The following is an 18,805-nucleotide window of genomic DNA, read 5'->3' on the forward strand; positions in this document are numbered from 1 at the left end:
GGCCGCTTGGCCACATTTCGACACTTGGGTTTCTATTAAGTTTCGCATCATGCCTAATTTGATCAAGAATGCCTTCATCTAGGATCGTTTGTGGCAGAAATGGAATTGCTATCGGAAAGCTTAGCGGATCTGACAGCCCACAAATTGCGATTTTCATCTTGACTCTTCTCAGCTTCCACATTAGGAAGCGAGTTCCACTGTCACCCAGGCTCCAACATCTTGTCCGTATAACTCACAGACTGGCCGTGTACTTCTAAGTTGTGTAAGTACTACCATGCTGAATGTCGATCTTGATGATCCCAATCAACATTCAGCTCCTCTCTTCTTGGATCTTCTTCAAACATACTAGCCTCAACACTAGGCAACGTTACAGCGTATAAGATGTAACAGAGGACTCCCAATATGCCGCACCACAGATCCTCGGCGATGATGTGATAGATATTAAAGTTTAGAATCATTCGTGTTTAATAAGTGCTTCAATCACCTAGATAGGCAAGATTGGGTTTATGTTAGTGTGGCGGAACACGTGTACATTATCCTAGCCCCTGATGTGGGACACTGAGTTGAAATTCCCTCTTCTGGCTAGCCACAGGCTTCTAAAAGTGACAGGTACTAACCTTGGTATCCCCTTTTGCTGCAGGGATTCAGGTTTCTTGGATGATCGTATGTTAGAAAATCAAACCGAAGCAAGCAGTTGATCAGATTCGATTATCGGGACTTTTCAATCACACACCTCACTTCGCTCATATAGTCTTATAATAGAATATCGCAACGTGTAACACACCTATGAGGTGAGACGGTGTTGATGTCTAAGTTGTGAGCTAGAAGTGTTACTTGCAGTTGAGACTTGTGTCTGAGAGCTTATTCCGGCAGAGAGAACTTAGTGCGCGGAATGCGATGGCTCCGGGAAAAGCTCAGCTCTGAACAACACTTCTCAAAACACACTTGGACATCATATCAAACTGCTGAAACCATAGGCCGTATCCTACCGAGCCTTGGAGTTCAACTGATCATTGCACACAATGCGGTTCTTCGATATCCGAAACAATGGTATCACCTCTAGGTTCTCTCTGCTGGAATAAGCTCACAGCCACAAGTCTCAACTGCAAAATGGTATCACCTCCTTTGGAGAGTGAGGCCTATTAGCATTGTCTAGAACTGTCCATGCTCCCCTTTAATATAATGCTAATATGACCTGTGATAACTATAAAGGTGATGCATCTTCACTTCTCATCACTCAATCCTCAACACTTACAATCAACATTCTTTTCCAACACTTATAGCTAACACATTCCTTACACAATCGTTTACACTCTTTTATTTCCTATCAAACCATCCATCATGAAGTTCTTTGGCATTCTTGTTCTTCCCGCCCTTGCCCTTGGCGCTGCTACGCCCAAGGCTACGGACGAGGCTCAGGTTCACACTCTCGACCTTGGCTGTCTTGGGGCTGCCCCTAACATCCTCGACTGCGTTGGGAAGATCACCCAGGTCGATCCCCTCGGAGCGACTGATTGGTAAGCCTGTTGCTTTACTGGCATGCTATGAGAAGCAGTATTCGCTAATTGATGTAGTATTACCAACTTCGTAACTGGTATCATCAAGTGTGTTCCTGGCCTTGGCAGCCTTGCCGATATTCCTGGTCTTCCCGGTCTGCCTGCTGGCACTGGCGCTGCCAGTCAGCCTACTGGTACTCCTGCCACTCCCGTCACCCCTTCTCTTCCTGGTATCCCTGGGCTTTCTTAAGTCCCTCGTGGTAGATAACGAGCTTGCAGAATTTCACTCTTTTGGCGGGCGGGCTGACTATCTTCATCGAGCTGGCGTCTTGACAGTGGCCTCTCCGACATTTGTACTGAAAGTTGCTGTTGATATTTAGTGGTTTGCCCTGGTGGCAAATCAATGCACTTGGAGACTTTTACTCACTTGGAGGACGGGGCTGACTATCTTTACCGAGCGGGCTACTTGGCAATGGTCTCTGACATTTGTTTGAAAGTTGGTTTTGGAATTTATTGGTTTTGGAAGTTGATAAACTCGTTGTGCATACCGGGTCCGTAATGTCAATTTTCTTTGGCATGTCTGCGCAATCAAAAATTTCCTTTACCTTCAAATCATTGACCAGGGAAAATCCCAACACGTGATGCTGATATGTTGGTGCGATGAGCGCTGCCTGGCACTGCAAGAGGCTTCGTTTCTTACACACTCCGTTTAACTCCAATAAGATCTTGAATGGAAATGAGCCGAGTATATTGAAACCTGGCCATATAGTTACAGAGAGAAAACCACACTCAAGGTGACGAGAAATGTCATTAGAAAAGGGCTGTAATTGCAGCAAGAAGAGAAAGTATACCAATGGCCTGCTTACCAGCGCCGCTGATAACAGGGACAACGCTGGGTTCTGTGTCCTTGGGACTGCTACCATTGGAGCCGTTGGGGCTTTGGTCAGAACCAGAGCTGGAACCAGAGCTGAAACCGCCGTTGGAACCACTCTTGGGCCATTGTTGGCGCCGCCGTTGGGTCTGGGATGAGATCCATCGCCTCCGCAGAACTGGGTGTCATCTCCAGGACACTCAATATCGCAAAGATCAAGGGTGACTCTGCTGGTATCAGCAGCATCGATAACATCGCCGCAATAACAAGCACTGTATCAGTTAGCAAGGTTATCTCAACGTATAAACGGCATACTTACGTATCATAGACACCAAAGTAAGCACGTCCGGTACAGAGATCAGCGCAGGTTTCCAAATCCATAAACTCGCTGGACTGAGCGAGAGTGAAGCTAGGAAAGCCAGCAGTAGATCCAACGCATCCAAAGAGACTAAAGACACCAATATCGCCGGGGAACCCAGCTCGGTAGGTGGCTGTAGAAGAAGTAGAAGAGGCAGTGCCGGTAGTAGTTCCAGTAGCAGTTCCAGTCCCAGCAACAGTCTCAGAAGTCGTCTCAGTTAGGAAGATAGTCTCGCCTTCACTGTTAGTGGTAGCACCCTCGCTATTGGTGTTGATGGCAGTATCAGTAGAGAAGACAGTTTCTCCCTCAGAGCTGGTAGTGGCACCCTCACTATTAGTTCCGGTAGGGGCAACAGTCTCTCCATCACTGTTGGTAGCAGCCTCCTCGCTGATGGTACCAGTGAGAGGCTCAGTCCTGACGGGAATTGAGGGAATAGGAGTCGCGGTCGCACCCTCAGGAGCAAGCTTGGCAACAACATTGTTAACAATAGCTCCAACAATCCTGCTACTGTTACCACAGGTCTGACAGTAAGTAAACTCGACTTCCCATGAAGCTCTGAAGGGATTGCTCGAGATCTCAACACTACCCTGTGATGAAGAGTTGATTGGTTCAACGGCGACAACGACACCGTTGGCGAGAACTTCGAGAACGCAATCACTTGCCTCAGCTCGCTTACGGTCAAAGTCAGAGTCGTAAACAGCTGATGAAACGACAAGGAATAGGGGTCCAAGAGGGAAGAATGGGTCCCAAATGTTGGATGGGATGCTGAAGGGCATTGTGAAGAAGGCGGGGAGAGGGAGGCCTGAGCGAAAAGGAGGGAGTGCTGTCCCAGGGACTAAAGTGGGCAAAGAAGTGTCATCTTCCTGACGACGGACACGGGTACCACTGGGTGACCCTGGGCGTAGGAGGCTGATTCATATGTCAGAGTGCTTTTTGTGGTGGCCTGGATAATACTCACATGCTGTCGCCATCTGGGGGCGGGTAGAAAGAAGCACCTGGGCCAAGTACGGCGTTTATGAGATTGAGAGTGAATTCCGCCTCTGTTGGCAGCGCTGAAGATGTTGTGGTGGCCTCGAGACTAGTGGTATTTTCGATAGAAGTGGTGGTGGACTCGACAGCAGAGGTGCCTGTGTTGGTGAACCTCGTAAACTGGCCGAATGCGCCCGAGGCACCGGCCAGAAGGAGGATAAACGCATGATAAAATTTAATAAGCGACTGATAAAGAGTGACTGAAAGGACTGAACAGGCCACCAAACACAAATTTGAAAACAAGGGTGCGGATGATGGACAGCTAGAGCCGCAAAGATATGGATGTCACTAGTTTATATACATCCAGCCCCTTGATTGAACCTGGTGTCCTTAGATGAGCTGACCTTCGTTGCACCTTGCATATCAAACATTCCTATTAAGCCCTCATCACCCGCAGTAACGGTTGCTCCGCATTACCATCCATTACTAAGAAACATATCTAATATGCCTTTGGCTCATCTAGACAATGTCAAGGGCCGCCACATTCTTATTATAATTTTATACCCATGCGTTTTAGAGAAAGCCAGTCTCTTTGCAGCAACTGAGACATCTTCTCCCACACTCGAAATGCAATATGAACCCCTGTTTTTCACTGCAACTAGCTATGGAAATATGTGAGGGGCAATGGTCTAACTCTGAATTAGCGCCACAATATCTATATATTATTTGCGCCGTTAATCCCGTGCCTCGCTACTGAAGGGTCTTTGACCATGTTGGTTTGTGGCTGATTTTTCGGAATGACACAGTGGAGGTACTGTAGAGTAAATGCCAATCATCAATATTCTTGATGCTTGGTACAATGGTATCTACATAACTAACGCCTATCTGAATGAACCCTAACACACAATTACACCATGCAATCCAGGTAACCCTAAACTCTCTGTCCAGGGGGGTATCTATGCCAATCTCTCATCTGCCATCCACCTCAACACTGCGTACGATGTGCGCGCGACGGACGCCCATGCTATAGTGCCTCCGAAAGCCGCTCACCTGTTTCTCTCCTTCCCCCGCTCTGCCTTCACTCTCCTCTCCGTCGTCTTCTTCTTCGGTTTGATCGTAGTCCACGGCTGGTTCGTTCTTAATCCCGACGTCTTCAATCGTAGGCGCAACACTGAACTGTTCCGTCGACTGGCGACTGCTTTGAACTACAGAAATTCTCAGCGTCAAACTCAAAGTCTACGACGTGTCGCGTTACCTGTACTCAGTGTCATGGACTGACCTCGGGCGCTGTTCTCTGGACCTCGACGGCCTCCTGGCTGAAACCGATGGCTTCTCTTTGGTGCGGTCGCCTGATCCTGCACCCCCTTGGCCTGTAGCTCTTTGCACCACTCTGCATGGTATTCGATGTACTCTTCAACGGACTCTTTATTCCGCGTCCGAGGGCAAGTCTTATCGTACACCTTGAGCTTGTTCAACGGGACCCAGCCCGACCTGCATTCATATGGGAAATCTTGAGCAGCTCGAAAGAAGAGACCAGGAAGGCTGCGCTTGTGAGCCAATTCGCCATCATCTCCGTAGCCAGGGGCCCAAGGCGGCGGAGTAAGATCCGTGGGTTCTGCACAATCGTAGCATTTAGGTATTGTTGTGTGGAGTTCCACGTCCTGCAAGGCCTTCCCGAAATTGAGACGTGGGAAAGGTCCCCACGGAAGGATCATGAGAGGAGAAAAGAACTTGGTTCTGTCATTATACAAGCAGACGATGTCGCCCGGCTCTGCACTGATGATTCGAGGATCGACGTCTTTGAATGACTTGGGAGGCACCCAACGAGCGCTGGGATTCTTCCGCCTCCCTCGCTTCCCTTTCTTCTTTCGTGAACTTGCGTGCTTTCGGCGTTCGGATGGCTCTTCGGGTCCTTCGTCTCCAGTTTCAAGCTCTGTTTCGTCACCATCGGGATCCAGAGGTAGTGGGCAGAGCGCATTGTTCTTCTCGGCGAGCTCGGCATTGCAGTCCGACACATGGGTGCCCATCACTTGAACAACCTGTTCCTCAGTGGTACTAAAACTGCGGCCGTGGTTGTGATAGAAATGGTCATATGCGTCCTCAACAACATCCTCCCCCTGGAACTTTATATCGCAGTCCTTGCATTCCAAGATGTACCAGTTTCCTTGGCGAAACGGAAACTGTACAATCCTGTACTTGGTTGGAGCGTAGCCACCCTGGAAGACATCGTTGAACTTGATGAATCGGTCTGGCGTAAGGGAGGGTGTTGTTTCGCCTCGACGACTGCGCTTGACGGGTCGGTTCTCATCTTGTGAGATGTTGGAGGATCTTCGTCGTGATGCAGAGGTTCGGGGCTTTCTGCTCGGGATACGTTCAGCGTTGTCGACCAACGGGGCCTGGGATTCAGCGGTCGCATCGCGCTCTGGCCCGGCTCTTTCCAGACTATCGTGAACTACTGAGCTGCGCGAAGGTGTAGGTATTGAATTAGCCGGCAGAGGAGGGTTTGGAGCCGGTGGCGTAGGTATTGAATAAGCTGGTAGGGGCGCTCGGGAAGGTGTGGGTATCGAATCGGCTGGGAAACGATCTCGTGGAGCCTCTGAAGGAGAAGCTGCGTGCGTCTGAAGGCCCTCTGGAACCGTGCCCCAGTCGCTGAGGAGCTGTTGCAAAAACCGAGCTTTGTCTTTCTCGATTTCCTCCTCGAGCTTGGACTGCTCCAGAATGAGCGTCCTAAACGGTCGGATATCAATCTTGCCAGCTGTGTCCTCACGGAATCTCTTAGCATTCTGTTGAGCCAGCTCCTCAAGCTGATCGACACGTTGCTGCCGCGCAAGGATCTCCGGACTTCGGAAGTAGTTGTCTAGCGCCTGGAGCCGCGGCACCTTGTCCAAGATGGACTTTGAGATGGCGAGTAGATCGTCCATGGTGGACGTCAATCGGGCGGCACTTCACAGGAGTAGATAGTGCGGGAGCATGAGAAGGATGTCATGAATGAATTATAGCGATCGCATTCGAGAGAGAGTGTGTGTGTGTGAGTGGAAGGATGGAGGAGGGAAACAAACGGGAGATGCGGGGCTTGAAAGTGCAAGTGCAGTGAAGCTAGCTGCGAGCCGTGCTTGCTAGGGTGAGATATGACGGGGCTTGGAGCTTGGGCCAATGGACGTGGTCCGTTGGTCGCAAACGAAATGCTGAGTGTCAGCTACCAAACGGATGAGGACTAGCGCGGCTTCTCATTGGCACATGATTTCTTGTCTCAGCGGGAAGCGACAGTGAGTGTGACATCCAATATCAATTCAGGAAAAGATATGAAACTACATATATTAAGGAGAAAAAGACATTAAATATATACATATAAAGAAGCAAAATTGTGAGATAGGAAAGCAGGTCTAGGCCTGCACGCACACCCAATAGTCCACCCACAAGCTCTTACAAGTCGAACCAATAGCAGGATTCCACTTAAAGAGATTGGCCATCGTGATCTTATAGTAATTCTGAATCGACGCGCAAGTCGTGGTTGATTTCACCTGATGAAACTTCTTGCAATTCTGGGTAATACCGCTCTGGATAGGTGAAGGGGTGGTGACACCGTTGCTTGGCTGGGTAGGAGTAGGCTTTTGTTCAACTACACCCACGCAAACATTATAATCAACCCATAAAGCGGTGCATTTGGAACCTATAGCTGGATTCCATGCATAGAAGTCGGCGAAGGAGATCTTATAGTAATTCTGTATCGATGCACACGTCGTTGTTGATTTGATGGTATGAAATTTGTTGCAGCTCTTGGTCATACCGGCTTGTATCGGCGTGGGAGTGGTTATTCCATTGCCTGTACTTGTCGGTGAGGGCTGCTGGCCGACGATACCTACACAGACGTTGTAGCCCACCAGGAGGGATGTACACTTTGAGCCTATGGCGGGATTCCATGCATAAAAGTCCGCGAATGAGATTTTGTAATAGTCCTGAATCGAGGCACACGTGGTCGTTGACTTGATTGTGTGAAACTTGTTGCAGTTCTTAGCCATGCCAGTCTGGATAGGCGTGGGCGTGGTGATTCCGTTACTGGGTGTTGTGGGAGTCGGGGCTGTCCAGCCAACCACACTGACACAAACCCAATAGTCGACAAGCAAAGACTGACAGTTGGTGCCGACCGCGGGATTCCAGGAATAAAAGTCCTTGAGAGGAAGCTTATAGTAATTCTCTAGAGAGTTGCAGGTTGTAGTGGATTTGATAAGATGGAACTTGTTGCAGCTCTTAGTCATGCCGGCCTGGATAGGTGATGGTGTTTCGATCCCGTTGGTAGGTTTAGTAGACTGCGTAGGAGTTGCTGTATGTCCTATTACAGACACACAGACCCAGACATCAGCCCATAGTCCCGAGCAGCCTGTGCCTAGCTTGGGGTTCCAAGTCGTGAACTGGCCTAGGGTTATGCCGTGCTTGGAGGAGACTGCATTACAGTTGTCACCTTGCTCAACAAAGTAGAACTTGTTACAGTTCGATACCATGCCAGGCTGTATTGGGTCAGGCGTCTCGACGCCGTTGCCACTTGGGGCAGTTGTAGATGGCTTCGTGGGTATTGTCTTCGAAGGAACGGGAGTGGTAGAGGACGGAGGAGCCGTGGTGAACTTGGTCGTGGTGCTGCTGATAGGGACGGGTACTTCTTTCTCTTGAATGCAATAGGAAAATCCTTCCTTGAAGTTCCCGCATTCTGCAGTGATGGAGGGGTTCTATGTTCACCATTAGCCTTGATCTTTACGGGACAACTGCCATAACAAACCCATCTGATCAGGTCTTCCAGAGACAGATTCCATGCATAAGGGATCAGCTCACACGGAAGTGAACCGTCGTTGTCATACCAAGAAGCACAGCTTTGTATGGTTCCCGGGGCGATAGGCATAGATGGCTTATCATCACGACGCTCATGGTGAGATGAAGAGCCGTGGCTGGCTTGAAAGAGAAAGGAGAGAGTCCCAAGACGGATTAACTGCATGGCGAACAAAGGCGAGGGGACGGATTGCAATGCTTGCTTGTGTGATGCAGGAATAGGTTTCAGGACATGTACTTTCTTCATCATAACTTATATACACTTGAATGTCTTGGGTATTCGGGTAGCCTCTCATCGTAGACAGGCAGTTCGCCCGTGCCCTGCAATCGTCTCTATTCTCGTGGCTCACATCACGCGCCTCACGCACGTCTCCATTCTCACCAGGTTAAACTGTACCACAGTCCCGGATAAATGAGATATATCCATCTGAATAGCCCGTTTGATTACTTCAACAGATTATCCCACCTAGCTCCGTTTCCAAGTTGGTCAGGATGAAGGGCATAGTATCATTAGAGGTTGTGTACGAAGTAGACTTGCACGAATCAGGTCACTACTCTCAACCAATCATACCACTCCACAGCGAGTCAAAAAGCTTAAAGATATGCATATTTCTGCATGTTGGTTCAGACTGCAACATTAATTGTACGTTCCGTTTAATTTTAGCCGAGCAAAATCGAATACCGGGGTTTGCATATTCCTACGCCGCAATCACTCTCATTGACCAATGCCAAGTCCAACCAATAACCTCTAGATGACATGGTGCGGCCCGCCCTGCCGAGTCAATGCAGGTACCAGGGCACGAATGTAGATAAATATGCCATGCGATCCCTTTTCCAAACCCGGGATTCCCCACACAACCAAGTACTGAACCAACAAAGCAAAGAATCGAAAGCATGAATGCCTCTCTTCTCCTCGGGTCTGTCCGCTGCGTCCCGGTTTCTACGGCCATCAGATCATGCTGACATTATGATAAGGATATTCCTGGGAGCCTTTGCAGTCCTTGGCATGCAGGCGAAGGAGAAGTCTTCGTCACAATTCCCCATTGACCTTGGCGTCAGTCTCATATTCCCTCGGCCAAATGAGACGTACCGTCCCGTGTACCCTTTTCCTATCGTGTTTGCCCTTACTGGAGCTGCCAAGGCCTGGCCTTATGGCTTCAAGTTCCAGTGGAGGTTGGAAGGCAATTGGACAACTCCCATGAAGAAAGAGGATGTGCCTATTGACCATGGATCAGCTCCGGATTGGCTTTACAGTTCAGGGTCGCTTGATCCAGCAACAGAACCATATTTTGTGGTCAACGCTACAGACATCATGTCCAACACTTCTTATAAGGAGTGGGAGCTTGGATGGAGTTTATCAGTTCTCCAAGAGTGCTCCCCTGGACCTGAGCGATATTGGAAGTACGGGTCTATCAACTTCTCGATATCATCTGCCGGCTCGCTCCCCACTTACAAGCCCAAAGGGCGCTGCCCCCTCGAGATCCAGCACACTCGGTTTTTGGATAACAGAACAACATCAAAAGAGGTAGTTGAGGATAGGAGATCTGAAAGTTGCGTGATGGTCACTGATCAGGAAGGACAAGGCGATCCGTGTAGCATTGACACTGGTCATGAGCTGGCAGCCATGGTTCGTGGTGAGATGCTCAGGTACGCAGGATGCCCGGAAAATCAGTCATGGCCCGATGACAAGAATTTACTGGGTCCAGACTCTTGCCGACGTCTGTATCCGGGTTCCAAGGACGCCGAGGATGTGGCAAATCTGATGTTACCCGCCGCTCTGACTGCTGTGGTGATATGGGCTGCTGTTGTTGCTTTCTTCGCTATGTAATTAAGTTCTAGTTATCACTCCTTCAAGAGAAGTGATCATACCAAAAGGCTTTGGCAGAGTGTCGACAAGGTTGAGAATGGCATGCAGTCGAGGCTAGATCAGCTGGTAGAAACGTTTGCTCCAGATGTTGATGAGTCAAGCGAGTTCCTTGATTGCAGACTTTTTCGGAATCGCCGTGGGGATGTTTGCCGCTCCCCTCTTCGGCAAGAGCAAGTTACTGAGAAGGAACCCCCATTTTTGATGGCTTCAACTGACTTCCCTATCTAATTATGCAGACGGAAGACAGTCATACCGTCGACATCAAGGACCTTATTGCGAACACGGCTTCTTGGGGAGCTACTGTAGCCAAGGATATACAGAACAGGTTCGTCTAACTCACTCCTCCGGCCGGCTAACTCGCTCTAAACATCATGTATAGCAAGAGAGAAACACCCAAGAGCAAAGTCGCTGGCAAGCTCAGCGAGATCTCAGATCTCTGGACCGAGTCCATCGAAGCTTTTACCGAAAAAGCATTCCGCGGAGACGATGAGTCTGTCGACCTCATCGGAGATTTGATTGCCGACGGGAAATTCAACAATGACGAATTGACCTTTGACATGTCAGATCTTCGAAAACAACTGCGCAAAGTCTTTCTCGCAGTCCTCATCCCCGAGGCTTGGAAGGTTGGCGCGGCATATGCTCCGGCCTTCGTCATGGATTCCGGTTATGATTGCAACGCTGTCGGGCCTCTCGACTACGAGTACATTGCTCCGAGCACTGGCGAGGAGATGGGGTATTGCTACCAAGGCCGGAGGTATTATCTCCTTGCACCGAATGGCCGGGAGCGGAACTGTGATCCTCAGGTACCCGGTGGCACAGGCGGTAATCCCACAGACTGCAAACCCAACTACTTCACCGCGCCACAAGGAATAGAAAATCTGGATCCTAAGAATCAGGGTGCCTACGACTGGGGAGGGATCACTGCCCAAGATCTTGTCGCTGGGTAAGTAAACGGGAGTCTGGCTATGGAGCGTTATGCTAACCTAGATCATAGGGCGGTCGAGGGTTGGAAGGCCAACAAGGAGAAAAATGGTGGTGGGTTTCTTGACCTGACCAAAACCAGCAATTACGACTTTCTCCTTGGAGACAACCCAAGCGAGGTAAATATCAGATTGCCCGGTTTCATTCAGATCCCAGTGTGTTCGCCTGAGAGAGCGAGAGGGGGCTGGAAATCCTTCGATTCATTGTCCTCAAGCCAGAAGCAAAAGGTCTTTGAGCAGCTCCCTTATTACCCATGCTGAGGACCCTTTAGTATTTGCAGAACCTTTTGGGCTGCCCATTGATGTGGTCAAGGAGATGATTGGTGAGCTGGATTTGAGGGCGGCTGAGCCGTTTGACTTTTTTCATATGTAATTGATACTTTTCACCTCGCCGTTTGGCGATTTCTTTTCTAATAACAACCAATTGTATCATTGGTACTTGCAAGGTACTCCTCATTGAACGGTGGTAAGTTATAGGGCCCTTGTCTCTGTACTATTGTGACTCTGTACCAGTCACTTGGCCTTAGCCTTGTTGATCTTCCCGTTACCATGGGACTTGAGTCTTGAGTCCCTTGTTAGAGCGGCAAATCTTGATTCCAGTGAAGAATGAATGGAGTACTTTGTCACACCCAAGTTTGCGATGTCGACTACCCTATACGTCTCATATTTAATTCACCTGCCATGATCTTCTGCACTGCGCTGCCTTACATAGATACATCATTAGTAATATTACATCATTCAATGAATGAGTAATAATTGCAGACTTCAGTTTCTGTTAGAGTCGCTGCCTAATCCTCATTCTCGACATCATCACTCCCAGCAGGCCACCGCTCACTGCCGATAAACCCACGCACCAAGATGACTGCATATGATCGGCGAGTTTATTCTCCCGCCCTTCCAGTTCTCTTCTAGCGGCATTCATTAGCTCACCGACACTTCGACTCATAATGTCAGCATAGCATCGCAGGGTAGTAATCACAACCGCTTTAGGCCATTTTTGCGACAGGCGCTTGATGTGATGCATTCTCTTGTAAGTCCATTGGCCGCATTGGCACAGACTGCTCCTTGGAAAAGACCTGTAGAAGAACTGTTGCTTTTAATGTTAAATGTCGGGATGTGCTCAATGGACTGGGTACAGTAGCACGTCGCAATTCGGCGTCCATTTTCGCTCCGGCCGACCACCCAATTCCCCCATCTCACGTCTAATTGGTTCATGCTTCCAGTCATCATGCTGACAGAAATTCCAAATTCCAAATACTCGGGGCTGAGCCAAGCGAGGCGCAGCGTGGGCCCGCGGCGCCGGGTTTTGGGGGTGAGTGATTACGTAGTTCAATTTCGAGGCTGAGAAAATTAATTCAAATCATTTTGACTGCGGTTTGAATGTGGATCTCATGTCGTCCACTCACAAAGCGTGACGATGCAAGCTTAATTGAGAGGACGGGGATATATAAGTTCTAGTCGCCACGCGGTTTAATCATGCTTACCTTATTGTTTGACTGTATAGTAAATTAATATGTCTACGATTCAGGAATCACCGTCGCGTAAAACGCCGAGTCCGACTTCGAATGTTAGATCGAGAAGATCGCATACAAAGTCTAGACATGGATGCTTGGGCTGCAAACAGCGAAGAAAGAAGGTAATCATCTCCACTCATCATCAATCGAACTTAGTCTGACAGGAATAGTGTGATGAGCAGAGACCTCAATGTTCACGATGTTTAGATAAAGACATCCCATGTGAATATCCCCGTCAGAAATCTCGTGCATTGAAATCATCCACCCAACAAGACAATTCATGGAGTCAACTACAGTCCCTCACAATTCCAACACCACATTACGCCCGTTCGACAAGCGCAAGTCTCTCAACATCAGATCTCTCCCCCTGCCTCTCCCCCTATCTCGCACCAAGTCCCAACTTCACCCTCCTCCCTCCAGATATCCCCCTTCCATCCGTCGATCTCGGCGCCGCAGAGCTTGAACTCTTCAGCTACTACCTCTCCCACACAGCGCGTTCTCTAGCCTACGACGAAGATGATCTCTATGCTTTGCAAGTTGGATTTCCGAACTTGGCTTTTAGGAGTAAACCCCTCATGAGCTCTATCCTCGCTCTCGCGGCGGTGCGGAAATGTCATGATTTGATATCTCAGCCTTTGCAGAGGGTTGATAAGAGTCAGGTTAGGCATTTACTTGCTCTTGCGCATGAACATCATAGGGTGTCGCTTAGGCAGACGAGGGCTGATATTCCAATTGCTAATCATTACGATCATGTTGTTGCGAACGCACCGCTGATGGTTCTTTATGCGACGGCGAATCATGCTGTGAGAATCAAGGTTGCAAAGTCGCTCGATGAAGGGGAGAGAACGAATTCGGCGCCGGTGCAGTTACATTGGATGACGCTCATTCGGGCAGCGCATTTGGCTTATACAGGTCTTTTGCACTCAACCAAAGATTTTGGCTTTTTGGAGGATTTTACAACTAGTCCGTCAGATATTACACTGAACAGCCAGTCAACTAATGGGTTGGTTCCTTTGGGCGAGAACGGACCTACGCCTCAGACAGAGCAACTGGTCATGCCAATCATTGCAGCGACTTCTGGGTCAGCGCTGGAAAAGTTACGAACAAGAGCGCAGGCCTTGGAATTTGCTGCGCACTTGAAGCCATCTTGGGAATCACCGGGTGACGATACTGAACTTCAAGCATGTCTTGTAACTCTCGAAGCACTGAGCAGTATCGTGAACGAGCTGTTTCGCCCAGATCACAGAGCTTATGCAGATTCTCAACAACCTGATCTCGAAGCAGGTTGGGCAGCACTGAGTCAGCTCTCAGATGTATCACCCTGGCTTCGAAGTTACATGGCCCGCGTAACTTTCTCAACACCACCCAAACCCCTCCGCCGAACGATAATGTGGTTCCTGAACCGGATCCCCAGCGAATTCCTCAGTATCGTTGAGTCTGTCCTCGATAACATTCCCACAAGCCCTGATGGTATTCCTGATGAGGGTATTCAGTGCGAAGGCGATGTTTCTGAGACGACGAGACTTGCCATGGATATATTTTCTCATTGGCTTGTTTTGGTTATGTTGTTAGATGGTGTTTGGTGGATTGGCGGTATTGGGGCTTGTGAGTTGGGGAGGATTGTCAAGTATACGAGTAGGAAGGGTTTCTTTGGGGAGTTTGTGGGGATGGAGACGTGGTGGCCGAGGAGTATGCTTAATATTGCTATGGAGATAGGGAGTCAGTCCTAGAGCAGACATGGCATGTTTATTAGGATCAGCACGAACGTTCAGATGGTTTCATGGATAATGGAGAATACCATATAGATTTCCGTTGTATAATATAATTTTTAGACCTCATACACTTTTATTAACGTGCTTGATCATTTCTTGTCCGTGCCCGTACAGGCTCCATCGGGATATCCTCCACTTGGTGGGCCATATCATCCTATCATCCAGTCAGTTGAAATCCAGCATATTATAATGATATTTATACCTCTTGTATAGTGATCATATTATCCTGGGACTCGCCTCTCCGCCTTGGCGAATGGGAGCTCGAACGTCTTGCATCATCTTCGGTCCATGGTCGCGCAGCACCGTCCTCCACATAAGCCTGACTATAATTCGAAGCAAACTCATAATGGCCATCATCTCGCGATCCCACCGGATGGAGGATAGAGCCCATTTCCGCTCTAGAAGATGATCCAAATCTCGAGCTTTTCCGATGGAAATTGGGCGAGGAAAAATCAGCCGAATTATGCTGGTTGACAGATGGTGATGCATTGTCTCGATATTCAAACGTTGTGATCTTTCGCATAGCCGATTCTGAGATCCTGTCAAGTACGCTCTTGAAATCATCTAGGAAAATGACATCAGAAGCACATTTGAAAACCAAAGCGAGCTAAAACCTGTTAAAAGTGGCTTGATGGCAGAACAAAGAAACTCACCCTCCAGAAAGGATTGATCCCCCCTCTTTTCGACACGGCAATCATGAAAATGACATCAGTGATCAAAAACACGATCGACAAGAACAAAGAGAATAACATGATTCCAAATCGTGGGCTCGTTCGAATAAGGCCCGGGATCGTAAACTCGTAGTTCTCGTTGATGGCTAGGACCAATTTGATAGTCGTGAACACCCACCACGGGTCTCTGAAGAGCGGTTCGAGAAGTCGTGATGTGTTGAAGATTTTACTACCGAGATGGTTGTGATATTGGAAGTTGGCCCATGTTTCGAGAACCCAGTAGGGTTGGGCGATGAGAAGGGTGATGATGAAGATACGGGCTCCCCATTTTGGCAAGAATGGACGGATTTTGAGCCATGCGATGAGATTGTGGATGAAGTATGAGATATATAGTAGAGTTGCTGTGCTGCTGAGGACCCTGCTTCGAGTTAATAACCAATTCATAGTGGACCAATGCAATACTACCATCCATATTCAGGTTCATCGAAAAAGCAAAAAAACCCATGTCCAAGCGCAAGAAGAAGCTGTTCGCATTAATCGATACTCAATGGCGAAAAACAAAGGGATAACTCACCTCACAGAGAATAAGCTTATGCAGAAGCGTATTCTTGCGATAATTGCACAAAACCAATAAAAGGAGAATAATCACAGCCCCGACATTGAAACCCTGGCTCCACGCCTCTAACACCTGCTGCGCTCTCGTAGTGACATCAGGATTTGGCGCCATCGCGACAACATTTTGCACAGACTAAAAGTGTTGTAAGATCTGGCTGGAGCTGTCAGCAGGAGATGGAAAATGCGGCTGATTATAAGGTAAAAAGCGCAACGTCATGATTATCCAACGTAAGGCATGGGGTTGGTGCCAATGCTTGGCTCGAATCAAAGAGGCGAGAAAGATGCTGCCTGGACATGGGTTGGTTGTTTGTGGGCACCAATCATGTTGTGAGATGGTGTGTGGGATTGTCAGACGGGTTTGGGGTTGGGGTAAAGTTGTGAGACTAGGGGACGTTGGGCGGGTAAATGAGGCTGAGATGTTGGAAAGTCAATTGAGCATGGATTATACGGGTAATAAGACTCGTGACCTCGAATGAAGATGTAAACAATCATAAAGAACCACAAAGTTATACGACACTTATCCAATTCTTTGCAATTCAGGATAACTCTCCTAAGATTAGACTATTTATCAGAACCATTATGATATTCGCTAGACCTATTGTGTAAACCACAAGATATTTACAGAGCGTACTTGAACAACGGGCTCTTTTCTCCCATGCGAACAAGATCATCATCTGTATATCTCTGCCTGATCTCTTCCTCACTCATCTTAGCCTTCTTAGCATTGCCTCTCTTAAGAAGAGTCTCCAGCAACAGAACTGCAACAACACCAGCTAAACCAAAAGCTAGAGAAGTTCCGTAACCGGTCGGGTAACGGGGAGCTTCACGCGCGAGGTAGATATAAGAGCCGATGAGGCCGCCGATGTTACCAACGCAAACGAGAAGACCAATGTTGACGGATCGCTTGGCGGGATCGGGCGTGTTGGCTACGTTCCAGGCATTGACACCAGGAAGAATAGGATACATGCTGCTAGTCGTTAGTGACTGACTATGAGGATGATGGTTGAGGACTTACCCGAAGCATGCGAGACAGACGGCAAAGTAACAAACAGCAATGTTATCCTCAATGTTGCTGGACTTGACAAACAAGATGATAAAAGCAACTACAAGACAGCATTGAGGTCCCAAGATGAAAGGAGCGCGCCATGAGTACTTATCCGCAAAGATGGCAAACAAATAAGCCGAAATAGCTCCAATAGCATAAGGAGGGATAGTCATCAACTGCGCATCAGAAGAAGTATACCCCATACCCGTCAGGATGGTAGGCATAGTGAACTTCATAGCATAGTTGGGCACCGCATTCGACCAGTTCGCAAAGAACAAGAGCCAAATCTTGTAATCCATAAGAATATCCTTGAACAGGCGAAGATTGAAGTGGTCGTTTTCCTTGTAATCCATGGGAACTGTAGCTCGACGGGCAAGTTGTCGGAGCTCAAGATATCGAATCTCATCGGCGTCGAGCCAGCGCGTGGATAAAGCTGGCGAGTCGCAGAGGAGGAAGACGCACATTATAGCGACAACGACGGTGAAGAGACCTTCGATGAGGAAGATCCAGCGCCAGCCTTCCAGACCTGCCATGCCGTCCATCTTGGCGATGGCAAAGGCTAGAAGGCCGGAAAAGGCACCGCCTGTTGCAGCTGATGTGTAGAGGATTGCGATGCGGGTTTGCGTTTCGTTGGGGAGGTACCAGTTTGAGATGATGAGGATTGCACCAGGGAGGAAACCGGCCCTATCAAAGTCAGTATATGACCAAAATCTTGGCGAGATTAAGGGTACTCACTCGAAGATGCCGAGTAAGAATCGAATGGCCAAAAGTCCCGCGTAGTTTTGCACAAGAGCAGTGAGAGTCATGACGACACCCCAACAAAAAACGATGCCACCCATGTACCAAGACGGTCTCTTGAACTTGTGGAGAATCATGTTTGAGGGGACTTCGCAGAGGACGAAGGGGATGAAGAAGATGGCGGTGACGATGTTGTACTCGATGCCCTTGAGGTGCAAGTCAACAGTCATGCCCTCAATCTTTGCATTTCCTACACAAGTCAGCCATTGGCCATACTCACGGATGTTAATGAAACTTACCAATGTTGGTCTTGTCCAAGTATGCGATAAGATACAAGAGAACAAGCATAGGAATCAATCGCCACTGATCTGCATAAGTAAAGAGATATACTGATTGGGTCAAGAACTTACATCGACTTTTCGAATAATGGCCTTCTCCCTCTCATCAGGAAAGTTATTCAAGAAATCAGAATCTTCTTGGGATAAACCATTCTGAGCATGCTCATTATGCATAATCCCAGACTTTTCATCACGCGAAAACTCGCGTTCGATATCTTGAGTCTGAGTTGCCATTGTGATTTGATATCTTGATGAGAAGATGTCTGATGAAGAAAAGAGAGCGAAGATCAAGGTCCAAGAGGAGCCTTTATATCCCAGCTAGGATGTATCAGCTGAGTGGCATTGTGAAGGAGAACAGGGAAAGGTGATGAAATTCTAGTCATGGTCCTGGAGTCTGGGGTTGGATTGTGGAGTTGCAAAGTCCGGGGATGCGGGGGATGAGACCATGGAGAAAACTAGCGATGGGATGACGAATAAGAGCGATTTCCGGGGTGAACTAGTAGAATATGGGGTCATGAGTGGAAATTGAGTTTGACGCGACGGAGAAAGAATCCGGGCATGCTCGGAAACCCAAATTACGCTGCTGAAAGTGGTGATACTTGTGAATCAAGGCACCTCGGATACTCGGATTCTGTCGGGAGGATTGTCGTGAAATTCGTGAATTCGCCTTCTGAAGATCAAGGCCGAGGCGCGAGATGGGGACGTCTTTTAGATATATAAGAAGACGATAAACGCAATTGAAGGGAATCAAAT

At 48.4% G+C, this 18,805-nt stretch overlaps 6 protein-coding genes across 6 annotated transcripts; 3 read left to right on the top strand and 3 right to left on the bottom strand.

Moving 5' to 3' along the window:
• Positions 1 to 1,341: 1,341 nt before the first annotated feature.
• J7337_004815 (uncharacterized protein) lies at positions 1,342 to 1,746 on the top strand (the record flags this gene model as incomplete). The annotated part of the gene is made up of 2 exons (XM_044822504.1): positions 1,342 to 1,517; positions 1,575 to 1,746. 2 exons carry the CDS (start codon positions 1,342 to 1,344, stop codon positions 1,744 to 1,746), a joined length of 348 nt encoding a protein of 115 aa, XP_044683837.1.
• Positions 1,747 to 2,306: 560 nt separating this feature from the next.
• Positions 2,307 to 3,501, bottom strand: J7337_004816 (uncharacterized protein; the record flags this gene model as incomplete). Its single annotated transcript, XM_044822505.1, has 3 exons — positions 2,307 to 2,433; positions 2,547 to 2,639; positions 2,687 to 3,501. 3 exons carry the CDS (start codon positions 3,499 to 3,501, stop codon positions 2,307 to 2,309), a joined length of 1,035 nt encoding a protein of 344 aa, XP_044683838.1.
• A 1,162-nt stretch (positions 3,502 to 4,663) lies between these two features.
• On the bottom strand, positions 4,664 to 6,615 carry J7337_004817 (uncharacterized protein; the record flags this gene model as incomplete). The annotated part of the gene is made up of 2 exons (XM_044822506.1): positions 4,664 to 4,899; positions 4,974 to 6,615. The coding sequence occupies 2 exons, from the start codon at positions 6,613 to 6,615 to the stop codon at positions 4,664 to 4,666; spliced, it is 1,878 nt and encodes a 625-aa protein (XP_044683839.1).
• A 2,864-nt stretch (positions 6,616 to 9,479) lies between these two features.
• On the top strand, positions 9,480 to 10,340 carry J7337_004818 (uncharacterized protein; the record flags this gene model as incomplete). Its single annotated transcript, XM_044822507.1, has 1 exon — positions 9,480 to 10,340. The coding sequence occupies one exon, from the start codon at positions 9,480 to 9,482 to the stop codon at positions 10,338 to 10,340; it is 861 nt and encodes a 286-aa protein (XP_044683840.1).
• Positions 10,341 to 10,609: 269 nt separating this feature from the next.
• On the top strand, positions 10,610 to 11,529 carry J7337_004819 (uncharacterized protein; the record flags this gene model as incomplete). The annotated part of the gene is given in 4 exon segments (XM_044822508.1): positions 10,610 to 10,704; positions 10,759 to 11,322; positions 11,374 to 11,479; positions 11,491 to 11,529. 4 exon segments carry the CDS (start codon positions 10,610 to 10,612, stop codon positions 11,527 to 11,529), a joined length of 804 nt encoding a protein of 267 aa, XP_044683841.1.
• Positions 11,530 to 16,549: 5,020 nt separating this feature from the next.
• J7337_004820 (uncharacterized protein) lies at positions 16,550 to 18,286 on the bottom strand (the record flags this gene model as incomplete). Its single annotated transcript, XM_044822509.1, has 5 exons — positions 16,550 to 16,898; positions 16,947 to 17,660; positions 17,712 to 17,964; positions 18,014 to 18,077; positions 18,125 to 18,286. The coding sequence occupies 5 exons, from the start codon at positions 18,284 to 18,286 to the stop codon at positions 16,550 to 16,552; spliced, it is 1,542 nt and encodes a 513-aa protein (XP_044683842.1).
• Positions 18,287 to 18,805: the final 519 nt, after the last annotated feature.

This window comes from Fusarium musae, chromosome 3, assembly GCF_019915245.1.
Source record: "Fusarium musae strain F31 chromosome 3, whole genome shotgun sequence".
Taxonomy (NCBI): Eukaryota; Fungi; Ascomycota; class Sordariomycetes; order Hypocreales; family Nectriaceae; genus Fusarium; species Fusarium musae.